At 42.7% G+C, this 18683-nt stretch overlaps 1 protein-coding gene across 12 annotated transcripts in view; it reads left to right on the top strand.

Annotated features, from left to right (window-relative positions):
- Positions 1 to 3282: 3282 nt before the first annotated feature.
- SLC39A12 (solute carrier family 39 member 12) overlaps positions 3283 to 18683 on the top strand; it is a 72388-nt gene continuing 56987 nt past the window's right edge. For 8 of the 12 annotated variants that reach the window (XM_019662949.1, XM_019662947.1, XM_019662948.1 and 5 more), the window contains exons 1-3: positions 3283 to 3364; positions 4222 to 4568; positions 12641 to 12922. In XM_019662949.1, coding sequence (XP_019518494.1) covers positions 4308 to 4568; positions 12641 to 12922 — 543 coding nt within the window. In that variant the 5' untranslated portion in view covers positions 3283 to 3364; positions 4222 to 4307. Of the gene's footprint in view, positions 3365 to 4221; positions 4569 to 6082; positions 6287 to 10617; positions 10717 to 12640; positions 12923 to 18683 lie in introns of those variants that run through there. The other 4 variants (XM_019662952.1, XM_019662953.1, XM_019662954.1 and 1 more) reach the window with 4 other exon arrangements.

Genomic DNA, 18683 nt, shown 5'->3' with positions numbered 1-18683 from the left:
TAAATTCTTTCTAGGTCAAGGTAGGGTACATATGTAAATGCATTACCTATTGACTTGAGGGAGAAGTTTGAAACTCAAGCCACACCAAAAGGGAGACAGTCAAAACTGAAGGAAGGACAGGTTGGTCGGCATCCCCCTCCTCCTTTCCTCCCACCTCCCAGCCCCTGTATCTTCCTGTGATGGCACAAGTAAGCGCCTGTATATCAGGAGATACTGCATCAGTTGCCACTGCTCCCACCTGGGGGCTAATTGCCTGGGAAGGATCACTCAGGAGTATATTAGCTCCTTCTTTACACAGTTGGTTAGTTAACACGTGAAACTCGTTATCCCTAGAAGTTGGTTTGGATTGCAAATATGGCCATGTTTAAGAAAGGCTGATTTCAGCCTTGCTGTGGAAGCAGGCGGGCTCGTACTCACAGTTAAAGCTACAACCAAGAGTCAAGCAAAGAAGACACCGCCGCCATGTTCAGCTAAGTATTTTGTTTCCTTCTTCCTCCTGGGGATGATAAAAGGGTTTCTAGGGAAAGTAACTTCTAGGGGTGATCTGATTATAAATTCCTAACTGGCCAGGTCATGGTGGGTCTCTTTGCCTTTAAGCCAGCCCTGTCCATTGTTTCTGTGCCTCTAGGTTAACTTACCTTTGAAATAGCCTTCACCACCCTCAAGAAAGCACATAATCGTGTTAACTGTCCTGTAATTCAATCCCTACCTTGCTTTCTCCCACCTCCTTGTAATCTTCTTCACGTTCCCTCCTTAATTTTAAATGCATAAGAGAAGCTCCAAATCCGTTCTTCTCTGGAGCATTTGAGATCTTGCTCCCCAGCATATATGGTCAGTTTGGCTCAAATAAACTCTTATAAAAATTTTCCACAGGTTTGGACATTTCTTACATCGACACTTTTTGTCATCTGCCTGTCAGCCCTCCACTGTTCTGCCTGCCGTAGAGCCTACATCTGGGGCTTCTCCTTATCCCTCCATGTTGCTGGCTCACACTGGGACAGGACTAGGAACCTGGATGGTGGCTGAACTGTAGGTATGTCTGTGAGGGTGGAATAAGCCCTGGGGGAAAACGGAGCAGACTCGAGCATGTGATGATGGGAGGAAGTTCCCTTTGGGAGGCTTGGGACATGTGGCTAGGATGGTTATGGTGTTGGGAGCATCTGAGACTAGTGAATGGTGTTCAAGAATTCCTGCAGGACATGACTCACTGGGGCCCTGTTACGAGGGAATCCGTAGCCACTGGAAATATGAGTCCAGGAAATATAGGGCTTCCAAGGCTGGACATCGGCACAGGGGAGTCAGGGAAAAGGTCCCTAAGTCCCAGCAGGAGCACGGTCCTGGTCAGAGCAAATCCGGCCGCAGTTCTGTGGCAACAAGGAGGGTTACATGGTGGGACTTGGGCCGAATGGCAGGTAATGGGACCTGTTCCTTAGAGCTGAGCCAGGAGGAGCGGGCTTAATTCCAGACATAGGCAAAGCTGAGGTACTTAAACGGAGCATATGATGGTAGAACCAGGTAATTTGCTCAATAGGTTTTAGACTAGAGGCATTCCTCGTTTTATTGCGCTTCACAGGTGTTGCGGGTTTTTTGTTTTTTTGTTTAAACAAACTGGAGGCAAGACTCTTCATCAGTAGTGATTACAAATTTGCTTTACTGTGGTGGTCTGGACCAAACCCATAATATCTCTGAAATATGCCTGTACTTTTTCTTAGCAACCACCTAACCTAGTCCCTGAGACTGAGATGAGGCTGAGCTTGCAAATGATGCTCAGGAGGTCCCCACTGTGGGGATGGCAACAGGAGATGAGCAGGGGCTGATGGGATGTTTCGTCCAGTGTCCTTCTGGTTCTGAGCCCAATTCCTCCTCACTTCTCAACCTTGACTCCATCTGCAGCTGGAAGGTCTTGAGCAACTCCTTGCCCCTCTGTGGAACTGATCACACTTGACTCTAATTCCTATTAATCTCACCACAGAGCTCCAGAGAAACATGCTGAGTCCCTTCCCTTGAGAGTTTAGATAAATCTAAGTGCTCGTGATACATAATAAAAGAGAGGCCAGGCATTTTCTGGGAGCTTTTATGCCTTCCATATTTCTGTTAGTGTTAGCAGCATTCTCTTAGGAGTATGTCACCCTCTTGTTCTCAATTTTCACATCCAGTTAGTGATTGAGGCAACTAATCATCTCAACTTCTTTCTGTTCTCATTTCCTCTGTCTCCTCAACAGTAGCCCTCCTCCTCCACTTATAGAATTGAACTCACAAGTCTCTATCCACCCCCTCAACTCTTCTGAGTCACTTTATGTTTTTGTGTACTATGTGCCGTTTACGTGTACTCTGTTCACTTTGAAATCTTGGGTCTTATCTTTGTACCTCCTATAAAATTTACCACTTTGTTCTGTCAGTCACTTATTCGCTCATAATGTATGGAGAGCCTGTTTCACAAAGCCTGAAGGGCCCTGTGTAATCACTTCTACCTCAGACTCTGGGATCAGAACACACACAGCTAATTAAAGCTTCCCCACTTGCATCCACTTACTTCCCAGGGAAGAACTTCATCCCTCCAACAAATACTTGCCTTCTTGTTTGAAAATATCTTACTTACAAATTTACCACCGCCGTCAATCTTTTACACCTCTGCACCTTGTGAAATAAATAAGGTTCTAAAGAGCCTGTCTTTTCAACAAATTCTTGATTTGACTGTTTCAATCCCTTCCAGTTCATCCTCCATGTTGCTGAATGACAGGTGTATTTAAAACACAAATATAGGCATGGTACCATGTTTAAAATTCTTCGAAAGCTCTGCTCTGCACATAAGGTGGTCCAAACTTTTATGTATGGCACACAAGATCCCTTGTCCCTACCTCTCCTAACTCAACTTTTGATAACTCCCTATTCTTTAATCATTTTGAACTATTTCCTAAACCTAAGGGGGGGCGGGGAGAAGGTTATTTCCTAAACCTACAAAGAAAAAAGAATCATGCTCTAACACTAAAATCTTTCCATTTTGCGAGGTGAAATCATTTGACCTCGATCTGTTCCTTACAAGGCAAGTGACTGTAGATGAATCTAAAAGAAAAATGGTAAATAATGATAGAAAAAGTTGGGCTCATTAGCCACATTTATCTGATTTTCCTGAAAACCTGCCAGACAGAAAGTTCTCACTTTTATCCACCTTCATTGTTACCTCCAGAGCAGCTCTCTCCATAGCAACTGAAAACTTGCTGGGCTGAAATAATCCTCTCCAGCTCCCAGCGCACGGTCAAGGAATTTTAAAAACAGAGGACTTTGTAACCACACAGTACTCCCCAAGATTTAAAAAGCTGCAGACAGAGCTCCAGATAAATAATCACTTATCTGTCTTCTGAAGGTAAGCACTGGGTTTAGAATTGTTTGTATCAACCTCCGTCATTTTTTTAAATTCTAACCTAAGAATCTTAAACTTCTTTTTTTTCTTTTAACCATAAAACTAATCCCAGTATTTTTGTCGCTACCCACAGTCATTATTAGTTCATCTCTGGGCCAAGATCTGACATGGGATGCTGTTAACATTTTGTGTTTCTTAAGCAGTTGGTTGAAGAGATTAATTTTTTGGCCAGGAAGCTGATTTGTTCTAAAGCCATCACTTCATCCCTTTAGGGACAACTGAGTATGTGGATTTATCATGGCTCATGAGGTCTTGAAATTCTCATTTTTTAAAAGATAATTTGTACTTTTAATAAACTAAAATCGAGAAAATGACCAGTGTTTTCTGGATGTTACTATTTTCTTCTGGTACCCTGCTTTGTCTAAAACCTTCTAACTCAACATTCTATTTTAACTTATTAAAATTTATGTGCTCTTTTACTTTTATTTACTTACCTCAGGGATGAGGACCACAAACCAACGGGAGATCTACTTAACAATGAGATAAAATAGGGATGTTTTCCTGTCCCTGGTCCCATGACTTGTACCACCTGCAGAATAAACAGGAAAACTTATTCTTCCTAATTTTTGACTCTAGGTTGAGTTGAGAGGCAACGTAACAAACTCCTTGGCTGTTCTACAGTTTGAAAGTCTGCCGCCATGATAGTGTCCTGCTGGTTGGAGTTATAAATGACCTACAGACCCCCTGTTGTTCAGAAACAGCTTGTCATTGCAAATCAGCTTAGCCACCCAATTAATGAACCCTTTCAAACATGTAGCAGGCACAATAATTAAAGCCTTTGTTTTCCCCTTTTACTGCAGAAATTCCTCTAGTTCCAAGTTCACACTGCAAACACCAACCCACCCATCTCCATCAAAGACCGACTGGAGGTAAAGGAAGAGTGGAAATGTGCTTCTGGACAAAGCTGTCAGTATTCTGGGTGCCACTGTTCCTTCTACTCAGCCTCGTTCCCACGACTGAGACAGCAAAACCCTCTACCCAGGATAGCGGCGGCACCTGGATTCCTGGCCAACTGACAGAAGTACTCCGAGCTCTCTCTGCTGATGACCGCCCACCCCTGAACCACTCAAGAAGCCTCCTCAAAACCTTGTTGGAGAAAACTGGCTGTCCACGGAGGATGAACGGGATGCAAGGAGACTGCAATTTGGTTAGTGCCATAGAACGGGATTCAGGTACCAGGGCGCGTTCAAAAGAGAGCGATGGAATCTCTAGCCATTTACTTCGGTAAAGTGAAATAAAAGACGAACCTTCCAGTACTCCAGTGTGCAGTGCATTGTGGTATAATAACTCCCATACTTAGGAAACGATAGGCCATTCGGTATCCTGCATATAGCATTTAAAGATGGGGAGACTTTGTTTTATGAAAGTGGTAGTGTTCATGTAAGCCTCCCTACAACCCTTCTGCAGGTTGAGAGGCATTGATTTGTGAGTGTGAACTTAGTTCTCTCTTCTTTCTGATTTATGAATCCTTTTTGGGAGCTTGCAGTGGATGTGCACATGACTGGTTTAGATAGATGCTATTTGTTTTCTGGGAATAATAACAGCTATCTGATATTTGTCTAAGGTTGGGTTTTTAAGTGCTTTCTCCTTAGATATCAGTTGGTGTTTTCTAATATTCTGCACAGTGGGTAGTAGTTAATGAATTGGATAATCATCTTCTTAAAAATGAGGAATCTGAGCTGGGGAATGGAAGTGTCCCAGGAGGAGCCGAAATGAGACCCAACTCAAATCCTAGCTACACATTAGCTTCACCAGGGCAGGTTTCACAAAATACTCAGATGGGGGCTTCCTCGTCCAGAGATTGAGATTGAACATGCCTGGGATGGAATTTTTAAAAAATCTCTGCAGGCTACTTTAATGTAAAATCAGCATTGATGTTAAACCAGTTTTTAATGTAAAATTGTAATGTCCCCATTAGGATGGATGGGTGGCATGGTGGGGGGATTGCTAGAACAGTACAATTGAGAAGAACTGATGTCTTAAAACAAAACAAAAAAACTAAAAACACACTTCACCATCCCTCTCCTGACCAATGAGATTTTTCAGAATAAACCCACAAGTAAATAAAGATGCCAAAAAATTAATAAGAGAAGCAAATAACTGCCCCCTCCCCCCCAAATAAATGTTGGCAGATTTTCTGTCTTGCTTAGTTCTAGCGGAAACAGTTCTGGCCAATTGTTTTTTTGTGTGTGGGTTTTTTTTTTTTTCATGACAGAAGGGTCTTACTCATAGAGAAAAATTTTCTGTGCAAACAATAAATTATTCAATAATTAGTACAGTTCCCAAGGGTTCCCAGAGAAAACATGTGTTCCAATAGGCAACTCATCTGTGATGACATTAATTTATATATATAGCAACATAAGACTTCCCACTGGAAATAACTAGGAGTCATATCTTATTAATGTCCTCTGAGAATTCGCTTCAGGGAAATGTTCTCCTCTAATGACATGAAGTGCCTTATTGAAGCTGATGGAATATTAGTTTAGGTAGGAGGATTGTAAACATGTTAACTTGTCCTCCGTTTGCAGGGGGAGGAGTTGTTTTGAACTTTTTGGGTTCTGGGACATTATTGGGAGTTTGGCCAAGTTAACTTCCATTTGAAGTAGCTCCATTCGTAGGAAGTAAAACACTGTCTTTAATTGTTTCACCCTTTTGCTGCAGCTATTTCTCTTTCTATGAGCAACAGACCGAGGTCAAAAAAGGAAAATCTCAGATTCACCTGTTCAGAAGGCAACAATTCACCCAAATCACTCATAAGCAAGGAGCCACAAAATCTCCCCATGTCATTCCTAAAGCGCCAGGGGAAAACAGTATCCTGTGGATTTCACAAACACCCACCTTCGGGAGCCAACCACAGGGCTTCAGGTTGTTGTTGAATCTTTTTTGTCTTTTTAGAGACTTTGTCCACTGAGAGGCAACATTCACATTAGAAATTCTGTGGTAAAAGGCGGTTAAAGGGTGAGTTCATATCCCCCCATGTCTGAAAAATGTGGAAAGTAGGGATCTTGAATTTGTGTGTTGAGAAGCAAGTCCCCAATTTTATATTATGTCTAGGTACCAACTGAATTTGTTTTTAAAATCAATCTGAAGGATGTGAGAGCACTGTGCATTTAGAAATGAATCCATTCAAGCTGCAGCCTTTGAAAATGGATACTCTTGCCTGATCCTGGCTGCTGCTTTTCTCCATGAGAAGGGTCAGAATGAAGTTTTAATGAATTTAATGAGGGATTAAGTAACCACAAAAGAATAAATTCTACTTCAGTAATGAGAACCATGACCCTACATGGGTTCTGGGCATGGCAAAGGGAATAGAACCTGGTGTCTGGAGTTAGCCAGTGATGGGCCCAAATCCTTGTCCTGGCACCTTCGAGCTGTGAGGGCACGCTACACCTCAGCTTCCTCAGCTATAAGACCCAGGTGGTGAGTCCTTTCCTCAGGGAGCGGACTGTGAGGACACATGGCCTTGTACAAATAAGCTTGACTGCAGGCGCTCAGCTGTTTCTGTCCCTTACAATTCCTGTGCCTCGTGGAAATGTCCAATCCCTCCTTTTCCAGGGACACTGGAGCAGCGTTTGTGAAGCACCTACAGTGCTATGAGGAAACAGACATTCCTCGGCACCCCCTTCCTGCCCAACCCCTAGCCCCCCTCAACTGTCCCAGGACCTTGGGGCTTTTAACCAGGATCTCTAGACAATTCTCAGACACATTCAGGGAAAAGAACCACTACTTATTTAAGGTCCTGCATTATATTCACACCCCTCTCCCCCATTTGTCATAACAACTGTCATGGGATAAAGTGTGAAAAGCATCAAGGTTTTTCTTAAACTGTTTAACTAACAAGTTTATCTTAACTCTTCTCAGTTAAAACTTTTCTGTTTTTCAGAAATGCCACTAAATCTGGTACAGACCCACAAAAAGCTAGTGCCTGCCATCAGCTGACATCCTTCCAGATCTTTGTTTGGGGGGAATAAAAAGAAACAATTTCCCTCTTGTATTTCACAGTGAATTGTTAGCGCTCCCCCCAAACAAACAAACAAACAAACAAACAAACAAACAAACAAGAAAAGACTCCACACCTTATAAAAATCTAAGAACTTAAAAGAGGTCAGTGGATTTCCTCATAACCCCAAATCAAATTCTAAACATCTTTTGGTCTAAAACCCCTAATGTTTATCCTGCATTTCTGACAACTGTCTTATTCACGTTAGAAGAAGAAAGATTTCATATCACTCTTTGTCACTGAGGCCCTCACCTGGCAGACAAACAATAAACAGAGCTAAATCAAGCAGCTGGGGGAGGCAATCTGATCGGGCTACAGGATGCCACAGAAAATTTCTACCAAATATCCGGGTAGTCCATTTATCTTAATAAGGAGAGCTCCCTGAGTTTTCACCAGTCTTTCCCCAAAGTTGATGAAGTCTTTAAAACTAATTCCCAGAATCCGTGTTTCTTTTTTTCCCCTTAAACCTTATGCTTCCGCCTCACAAGATTAAAGGGAAAAATCAGTGGATTATTCCTGAATGAGCCCATTCTTTTTGAACAAAGAATCACTTCATTAGAGACAGAATTTTGGACAGGTCTTGATGCTATGGGGGTGCCAGTGTTTGTAAAATTTTACTAAACGTCTTCTCCCAAACTCAACTGAGTCACTGCAAAAACTTTAACAGCTAAAACTAGTGGTGATGAACTGAAAATTCCAGCCCCCCCTTGAATGCCCCCCATAATGCTTTTTGTCACGTCCATGCTCAGAGAACTCACATTTTCTTAGGCGGGCTCTTCCCTGCAGCATTCTTTCGTCAAGCCACCACATTCTGTATTAAGGGAACTTGTGTAAGATTCAGATACCATAAAAGAGCACACAGTTTTCAGCCCATAGTCATTTGATTGACAGTTAAGTTTTCTTTCAGCAGGGCTCAAAAAAATTAAAGCGAGGGGTAGGCAACATCGGGTCATTCAAGATGACCAAGATCTCTAGTCTGTCAAAACGAACTGCTTCCCCAACTATTTAAAACTTTTCAAAGTCAGGAACCAATTTACTTTCCAAGTTGTGTGCTTTTTACAACCAAGCCTGGCATGAACACCTGCAGTGTTCCAGATGTTACCCTATGTTCTGCTGCCTCATGCTGCACCCCTCCTATTCCAACCCGAGAAAGAGACCTAGCAAGAGCATTGAGGCAGAGCCATGAGTGGGCAGGGGTCTCAGGCACCTCAGATGGGACAAAGGGTAGCCACATCACCGCTGTGCCGCTGTGTGCTGTCAACCGAGCCTCGGACACACGTGCGTGGTCTGGTGTCCTCATGAAGGTCCTGTTCCTTGTGTCCTTGATGCTCTTCTTCCTATCTACCCGCCCCATCAAACACCCTGAGTAGCCCTTGAAAGTCTATGAACATGAACTTCTTCCACCCTCTGGTTGCACCATGTTCTCATCGACTGATATTTGAGCCTTACCAATCCCCTCACCTCCTCATTGGCCAACTGCCTTCCTACCAAACAGAAGGAAGAGAAAAGGATTGGGTGAGGGGCTGCAGAGCAAGTACATTGGTGGGTCCACAGCTTGTCTTCTCCATGGCACCAAACAAAGGAATAAGAGAATAAAGTCCATCAGTGGCAGAGCAGGAATTAAGGTTGGGCAACCACTACTAGCTGTGTGGCTTCGGGTACATTATTTGCCCTCTTTTAGTTTCCACATATATTCTGGGTTTACCTCCCTCAGAAAGAAAACACAATTTACACTTGACTCTGTTCAATATCCTTGCATACTATACATGTAACTGTTAACTCATTGTGCATTAAATAATTGGGTAATTGGTATTCTACATGCTTTATATTATGCAGAAATATTTGGCAGATTATTATATAGGCTGGGGATATATATATATATATATATTTTAAAATAATGCAGTAAGGTTCCCACCATTGAAGAATTTGTGATCCGACACCTTTTCCAGAACCAATTAGATTTATATAGCAAGGAATACCTGGATACATAAGGTGCTTAGCACTGTTTTGGAAACATGGTGTCCAAAAAATGGTAGCTAATACCACCAATAGCCTGGTTTCAGGAGGTCATTTGGTACAAGGAATGGCTTTATTACACTTGTTTCAACCGACTCACCCCCTTGGGTCTTCGTATCAGTCCTACCAACAGCTCCCAACCCATGGACTTTTCTTGTGGGCTAATTAGGGAACAGAAGAGGGCTGCTGTGGTCTCACTGGTGGAGCTTAATACATATCTTAAGGGCCGGTCTTGTTGGGAAGCCTGTCCCTCTGCTAGTTCTCGTCCCCTCGCAGTTGATTTGGAGAGAGATTGGAGTCTGTGTGGCTTGTGAAGAATGTGATTTAATGCTTTGCTTCAGCGTTGGCTGACATTTTTCTTCCTGACTCAGACAGCGTGTGTCAGATGTTACCCAGTGGGATGTACGGCAGGCATGGAATTAGAACCACCTGAAACTTCGACCTCAGAGAATAGATTGAGGGATTAAATACTATAATTATGGTGAGGGGGTGGGCAAATAGGCAAAGGGAGTAAAAACATACAAGCGTCCAATAATAAATAAGTCCTGAGAATCTAATGCACAGCATGGTGACTATAGTTAACAATACTGTACTGTATATTTGAAAAGTGGCTAAGGGAGTAGATCTTAAAAGTTCTCATCACAAGAAAAACAATTTTCTAAACCATATGTGGTGACAGACATTAACGAGATGTTTTGCGGAGATCATTTTGCAATGTATATACCTGTTGAATCTTGATGTTGTATACCTGAAGCTAATTGATGTTATATGTCAATTACATCTCAATTAAAAAAAAGATATTGTAATAAATTGTCCCACAGTGGGACAAATCCTTCTGGGACTCAGGACTCATTTCCCTAGATGCCTTCATTCTAAGGCTGGTGCCCTGTAATGCGTTGCTTCTGGGATCCTGGGGGAATTCTCTGGAGCTCCTCAATTGTTTCCTGTCTTGCTGGGAAAGTGTCCCCTCTACAGCCCCTGTGTCTTTTTCTCACTGTCTGTCCTACCACATTATCCCAAACACCTCCTTCTGTCACGTAAACTTCCCAGATTGAAGGAGCCAGGTGTCAGTCTGTGCCTTGTGAAAGAAATAAAGCATCATGGAGATGTTTTTAGCAATTCTTTTAGGTAGGATAAAGAAAGGCAGATGTTCATGCATTCCATTTTCACCCCTCATTAGTGCCAGGTGTATTAGGTGCCAAGGGGAACTGTGCACAGAGCAGATGACACCAGGCCTTACTGGACCAGCTGTCCTCAAGGGGAGAGAGAAAAGTCACAGGTAGGCAGGGTAATTTTAGAATGCTTGTTCTCTAAAGAAAACAAAAAATGATGTGTGCCAGAGGAGCTGCCACTAGCTGCATGTGGCTATTGGGTACTTGGTAGGTGGTGTGTCTGAATTGAGATATGCTGATCGGTGTAGGATACGCACCAGGTTCCAAAGACAGCAGGACAGAAAGAATGTCAAATGGGTCATTCATAATTAGTTGTGTTTAAATATAAGATATAAAGTGCCCAACTTTTCCAGGGTGTCTGTACCACTTTGCATTGCTGCTAGCAATGGATAAATGTTGCAGTATCTCTGGATCTTGCCAACACTTGGTATTGTCAGAGTTTTTTCCTTCCTTCTTTCCTTCCTCCCTTCCTTCCTTCCTTCCTTCCGCCATTCTAATAGGTATGTGTGGTTCTCATCGTGACTTTATTTTGCATTTCCCTAATGTATAATGCTGTTGAATATCTTTTCATGTGCTTATTTGCCACAATCTAATCTCTTTAGTGAAGTGTGCAGTCAAGTCTTTGGTTTCTTTCTTTCTTTCTTGGTTTCTTTTCTCTTCTCTTCCCTTCCCTTCCCTTCCCTTCCCTTCCCTTCCCTTCCCTTCCCTTCCCTTCCTTTGCCTTGCCTTGCCTTGCCTTCCCTTGCCTTCTCTTCCCTTCTTTTCTTTTCTTTCTTTCGTCGGACCGGCAGCCTTGTTGTTAAGAGCGCACCATCTATCCACTGAGCCATCCGGGTGGCAGCTCAGCTCAAGATGCTGAGTTCAGTCTTCGTTGCAGGCGGGCATAGCCCAGCATTAAACAGGCAGTCTTGTTGTTAGGAGCACATGATCTCACCAGCTGAACCATCCTGACACCTGTTGGCAGCTCAGCTCTGGTGCAGCTCACTGGCCCATGTGGGAATCGAACCAGCGACCCTGTTGCTCAGAGCTTGAGTGCTTAAGCAAACTCCTAACCAACTGAGCCACTTGGCTGGCACTTTTGGTCCATTTCTTAATTGAGTTGTTTGTTTTATTACTGTTGAATTTTGAGAGTTTTTCCTCCCTCTCCCACCCTCCCCTTTGACAACCATCAGCATATTCTCTATATCTATGGGTCTGTTCCTGTTTTTGTTTTGTGTCTTCATTTGTTTTATTTTTTTAGATTCCACATATCATAAGGCATTTGTCTTTTGACAAATTTTAATTCCATGTTGAAATGAACATATCTTGCATATAGAACTTTCAATACAATATGTTGTTAAAGTTAACTTCAGTTCCTTTTTACTTTTAAAAATGTGGCTACTAGAAAAGTGACACATGTGGCTTGCATGCATGGCTCGCGTTGTATTTCTATTGAACAGTGCTGTGCTGGAGAACATGTGACGGGGCTGGGGGCTTTCAACTTTGACAGGGTTTTCAAGAGGCATCCATGAGGGGTGGCACTTGAAGCTGAGATCAGAGAAGTGAGGGGAACAAGAAGACTTGAAAGATGGTGGGGAAGGGCTTGGTGGAACTGACAGAAAAATCACAGGGGCAGAAGTTTGGTGAGAGGGGTGGAGAGAAGCTAAGATAAGGTCGGGGAGAGAGGGTAGACAGGAGCCAGGCCAAAGAGAAAACTGTAAGGAGCTTGGAATGCATTCTAAATGCAGTGGGGCATTGCTTTCAAAGCCAAAGAGTCACCTGGTTTTACTCAAGGTAGCAAATGGACAGCTTGTCGCACTGTAGTTGGGGCTGGAGGGAACACTCTTACGGAATAAGGACTCCCTGGGAGGGCATCACTGTTACATAAGAGTCCAGCCCTGACTCTCTTATACGAATCTGGCTATTAAGCCTACCGACCTTCCCCTGCTATTGATAACAGTTAGAAGCAGTGGAGACTTTGTAGTCATTTGAGTTCTAGGACTGTTTGCTAAGCCTTGTTTCTGTCTTTGTGCTTTTTCTTTTTTTGCCCAGTGCTTTGAACCAGATGCCCTCTTGCTAATAGCTGGAGGAAATTTCCAAGATCAGCTCAGAGAGGAAGTGGTCCAAAGGGTTTCTCTTCTACTGCTCTATTACATTATTCATCAGGAGGAGATCTGTTCTTCAAAGCTCAATATGAGTAATCAGGAATATAAATTCTACCTACACAGCCTCCTCAGCCTCAGGCAGGAGGAAGACTCTTATTTCCTCTCCCAGAACGAGACAGAAGATATCTTGGCCTTCACCAGGCAGTACTTTGACACTTCTGGAAGCCAGGTAAGAAAGGTAAAATTGCTAACGGGCTCTGCCACTAAGATACAGTCTTGGAGTCTTATTTTTTCATCCGTGATTTATCCCTAAGACATTCAAGGACTTCTAAGAGAGGTCAGCGTTTGTGGTTGTTAGTTATGGGATATTAAGTGATGTAATTGAATATTTTGAGTCTAAGAAGGGAAATGTAGTGCTTAATTCTTATGAGCTTGAGCCGGAAGTTGGATGGGTGGGTAAGTGGGTGACAGGCCAGGTGACAGGGCAGCTCTCTTCTCAACGAGGCCTCCTGAGCATGACATTAAGTGTGACTGACAGCTTTGGATCACTCCAGGGACTAACCCATAGTGATGAAGGTGCTGAGTCTATGCCTTGCCTTCTAGCCAAGGAAGAAGGCAGAACCAGTTTGAGAGAGATGCATTTATTGATTATTTCATGGAAGAAGCAGCTTGCAAAAAGCATCATTCTTGAGAGCACAGATAATATCTCTTTTGCAGCTTTTGATGCATGCTGCATATTTTCAGGGGTCCCTGCAAGTTTTTTTTTCTCTCACAGCTGTTAGGAAATGACCCCTCATCTCCTGTTGCTTTCATTACTATCCCAGCAAAAGCTGGCCTTCCAATTACCTTTTTGCTTTCCGCTTTGCCCTGGGAAGTTTAAGAAGATAAATTTCTCTGAATATACGAAAGTTTTGTAAAACCACATTTCTGAAAGAATTAATGGAGGAGCTACCAGCACATTTTGACGAGTGTGGGAAACACGTTTTTTCTCTTGAAATATTCATTCATATGTCAATCTATTCAAGCTGCTATAACAAAAATGCCATAAAAAACTGTGTGTCTTATAAACAACAGAAATTTATTTCTCACAGTTTTGGATGGGGGGAAGTCCAAGATCAAAGTGGTGGGGCAGATTTGGTGTCTGGTGAGAACCTCTTCTTGGCTCATAGATGCCATGATAGAAGGGGCAGGGAACCCTCTGGGGTCCCTATTATAAGGACACTAATCCCATTTTTTTTTAATTGGGGCATTGGGATATGGGAACAGCGCTGGGGAATTGGGGGAAGGGGAACAGACAAGTTGCTGTCCTTTTTTGTTCTTCAGTCTAGTTGTGGAGGACGTTGCTTCACTGGCCCAACTTGGCACCATCAATGCACTTTTCCAGGGTGAGGCAGATCATTAGCTGGCTTCTGGATGGCCGCTCACACTGGCTGCTGGCTACACACGGTAGCCCAAGGAAACCCATTGCAGCAGGGGCTGCAGCCTATGCTGTCGCCGGCGACTCACGGCAGCCCAGCTCCAGGTTGAGCTATTGTTCAGCATCTTAGCTGTAGAGGGCAATACATTTTTTCTTTTTTTTTTTTTTAGCTGGAGCCATCCTGCCACCTGTTGGCAGCTCAGCGGCTGCTCAGCTCAGGCCGGGAAACGAACCGCTATTGCTCAGAGCTCATACTCTTGAGCGAGCTCTTAACCAACTGAGCCACTCGGCCGGCCCAACTAATCCCATTTTTGAGGGCTCTGCCCTCATGACCTAACCACCTCCCAAAGGCCCCACCTCCACATTAGGCCCCACATTAGGGGTTAGGAATTCAACATATGGACTTGGGGGGGACACAAACATTCAGACTATGGCAACATATATTGATGAATTTAATTTTTGGCCTCAATTCTGGCTTCTAGATGCTCAAAGGTATCTGCGTAGTCATGCTACGGTTGACCGGCCAGCAAACATCCTCCAGTTTGCTCTGCATGTGTTTACTTTTTTCTCGTTATTGGCAGAACAAGTGGAAAGCTATTTACTAAGGACTTTGCAAACATCACTTTAGTAACTAATTTCATGAATTTCAAAATTTGGCCATAATTTTTGTTTCAAGAAAATGGGGTTCCTTTGGAAAATTTGGTTTTCTGCTTACACAAGAAGGTGTGCCTACATATAATTTCTTTGTTGCAACATCTATATAATACGAGATTGGTTCAAATTGGCCCCTGGGATTTTAGTCATCTTATCTGTTACTGTCTTTTGATGCGGATTAGATGGAAATGAAAACCCAGCACCTAAAAAGCAGAAGATGTGTGTATATTCATAACAGATTTCTGATTATCCAACACATACTGCACATAACTGGCTTCCAAATGTTTGTGAGATTAAACATTCCTAGAACAGAATAAAATAAGTAATTTGATATCATGTGTAGACCTACTTTATCCATCTATTCAGTCAAAAAGAACTGAGCTCTTGTTGAGTCCTAACACTTTGTTAGGCTTCTTATCTCCTGGAAGAAACCACTGTCTCCAGTTCCTGGGAAGGCTTTGCACCATAGTACCCTATTCTAGCCATCCTCCCCAGTAGCCCAGAATGTAAAGATGCCTCCATTCCTTCATGCTCTTTCATCCAAACTACTCTGTTTTATCTTTTTGACTCAATCTCTTAATGCTCGTACCTCTCCCTGTTCTTTCCAGTTTGCCATTTCTATGGTAGATGAACAGGGATCTGTACAGAGTTCTGCCTCGTCTATGAAGAATGGGCATCATGACCACATCCTAAGGATTCTGAGGATGGAAATGGCGGTCAGAATGCTCCTTTCTCCTCAGTGGTGCTTTGAGACTTACTCTTTCACAAGGTCCATGGAAAAACTCACACCTCCGTGAGGCTCATACTATCTGTTATTTCAACTTGCTGTCTTCATCCATGGAACCCCTGGCTACGTTTCCAAATTTATCAAAAATTGGTTACTGACACTCAGCCTTTCAGCCTGCTCTCCACCACAGCTATGAATATGCTCTCCGCCAATTACAAACTTAAAAAAAAAAATCCAGTGGGCACTTTTCACTCCTTGTCATATGTCACAAGAATGCAACATTGACGCCGTAATCTTCTCTTGATTTCTTGTTTGATGAGCCCACTTCCTCCTCCTTGTAGCCGAGCTTCAGGAGAGAACTGTCTTTGTTCTCTCTCATTCTTTATTCCCGTACATTTTGTTTCTCAAAAATCTATGTCCTGCTTTTTGCTCCCTGATTTTTGTCATGTCCTGCCTCCATGAAGCTCTCTTTCACTCATTGATTTCTGTCATCCCATATTTCATGATTTTTCTTTCTCTCCACCAATCCCTATCTCCTGGTTTTCTTCTCACTTGTCCAGCCATTCTGTTTCAAGTTCCTTTGGAGGACCCACTTGATCTGTCATACTTATATCTTGGTGTCTTCACAGCCCCAACCTTCAGTTTTCCTCTACTCACTCTCCATACCCTTGCTGAGTGATATGCTCTCACAACTTCATGCACAACTAAATGCTGATTACATTCAATTCTGCTGCCAGCTCAGATTTTATTTTTTCTGAGCTGTGGACCCAAATATACACCAACCAGGCAGAAATCCCCACTTGGATATCTCTCTGGCACTTGAAACTCAATATTAAAATCTAAAGCCTTATTTTTCCCTAAACCTGTCCTTTATTTGGTGTTGCTTGTGGAGCTCTGGAACCATGTTCTACTTGCTTATAAAGCATTGCACATTCCTGGTTTTCTCTCCATCTCTCTGGCCTCCAGTGTTAACTGTGCAGGCTCTTCTTTCTCCTGCTGCTTTTAAGCATTATTGCTCCTTAAGGCTTGGTCTTAGCCTCCTGCTATTCCATTGTTCTCTCCAGGCTAGTGCATCATACAGATGACTCATAAGAGTGTACCTCCATTCCAGACCACTCTTCTGGACTCCAGACCCACGTATTCTACACAGCGTTTCTTTTAAGGATATTGTAAAGGCGCCTCACATTTAACATATCCAAAATTAAGGTCATAAATTAACCTGGCTAGACCTGATCCTCTTGTATCGTTCCATATGTGAGTAAATGCTATTATCGTCCAGTCAATTGCCCAACTAGAAATTTAGTTTTCTAGATTTCTTCCCCCTTCATGTCTAATCCATCTCCAAGTCCTACTGATGTTACCTCCTGAAGATCTCTTTAACCTGTTGACTTTGCTCCTTTACTATCACCACCATCTTCTACCTGGATCACTGCAATAGCCTTCTAACTGTTCTACTAGTAGTCACTCTGAGTCTCTTTGCAATCTGTTTATTCTCCTCCGTGTAGTGAGAGTGAACATATCAAAATACAAATGCAGTTGTATAGCCCCCATTGCCATCTCTTGCTCAAAATCCCTCTTTGGCTTCCTGTTGATTTAAGGATAAGGGGCTCCATTACCTACCAATGGACCTTTAACTTTCATCATGCTACCCTCACCCCACCTGCTCTCACTATGGTCCTCCTTCCGGTCCTTCGTATTTGCAACCTCCCTCCTGCCACAAAAGCTTTGTTCATGCTGTTCCTTCTGCCTGGAATGTTCTATTCTCTGACTCCTGCAGATGTGTCTATGTCACAATCTCAAAGAAACATGCCTTGATCTGCCTGACTGGGTAGAATAGTTGTCTGTTTTCACTCTCATTGTACCATGCACCTCTCCTTCAATGCCATTGTCATAGTTGTCATCTTATATTTGATTACATTATTATTTTATTAGCAATACTAAATTTTAAGCTCCACAGCAGGGGATGCTTTTGGTGTTGGTCATCACTGCATTTCCAGTACATAGGAAAGCACCAGGCACTGGATATTAGATATTTGGAAAAAATTGGGGGTGAGGAGTATTGGAAACCTGAGCCATTTTTGTCTCTCTGCATTCCTTCACATTGTCCTCCAAGTCCTTTAGTTTACCTTGTTATGCTCCTCAAATGTATCCACTTCTTAGGTCAAGAAATATCTTAGATTCATTATCACTTATTTTTTTTGGTTTTGTTGTATTATTTTTTATTGTGAAATACACATTTTTTAGAATTCATTTCAGCTGTACAACACAGTGCAATAGTTACACTTTTTTACCCCTCGAGGTGACAACCCCCTTCCCCCAATCCACCGCCCCACTTCCCCCGCAATATCATACATATCTATTACAATTCCCTTGACTCCACTCCCACACCATACTCCACAACCCATGACTAATTAATCACTTCTTAACTAGACTTCCTGCCCTTCAATTCTACCTCTGTCTATCCATTTACTACTTTGCCACCAGAGTGATATTTTTATAGAATACCTTATTGCATTATTCTCTTGTTTATATCGTTCAGCGGCTCCCCTGAAGTCTTCAGGGCAAATTTTTTCACGGCACTAAATATAAGGCCTTCCTTGATTTGGATCTTGCCATCTTCTCCAGCCTACTCTCAGACGTACTCCTAGACACTGGGGACAACAACAGTAGCTGAGATTAGCTGACTGTAACCTGTGTGCCAACTACTAGATTAAGTGTTTTACAAGCATTATCTCATCTAATGTTAATAACCTTTAATATTGGTTAAAGTGGTAGGTAGCATTGTCGCTTTTTGCAGATAATGAATATGAAGGTTAGCAAGGATAATCATTTTGCCCAAGGTCACCCAGTTAGAAATAGCAGAGACAGTATTAAAGCCTTACCTGTCTGTCCCAAGCACTGTGCTGTGGAACTTGCTTTGATGATATGAAAGTCGCATCACCATCCTGGGTTTCAATTTATTTCTATATATGGAGAGCATAGGCTGTGGAATAGATCTGGGAGCAAATTAGGATTCTGCCGTTTATTGGTCAGTTGGTCTGTGAAAAAGAGTATCTATCGCACAAACCTTAGGGAGAATAAAGAGAGGGATATGTTAAGTGAAATAAGTCAGTCAGAGAAAGACAAATATCATATGATCTCACTTATACGTGGATTCTAAGGAACTGAATGGATGGGAGAAGTGGATGGAGA

The sequence above is a fragment of the Hipposideros armiger genome, unplaced genomic scaffold, assembly GCF_001890085.2.
Source record: "Hipposideros armiger isolate ML-2016 unplaced genomic scaffold, ASM189008v1 scaffold_383, whole genome shotgun sequence".
Lineage (NCBI taxonomy): Eukaryota > Metazoa > Chordata > Mammalia > Chiroptera > Hipposideridae > Hipposideros > Hipposideros armiger.
This window is presented reverse-complemented; position numbering and strand designations above follow the sequence as displayed.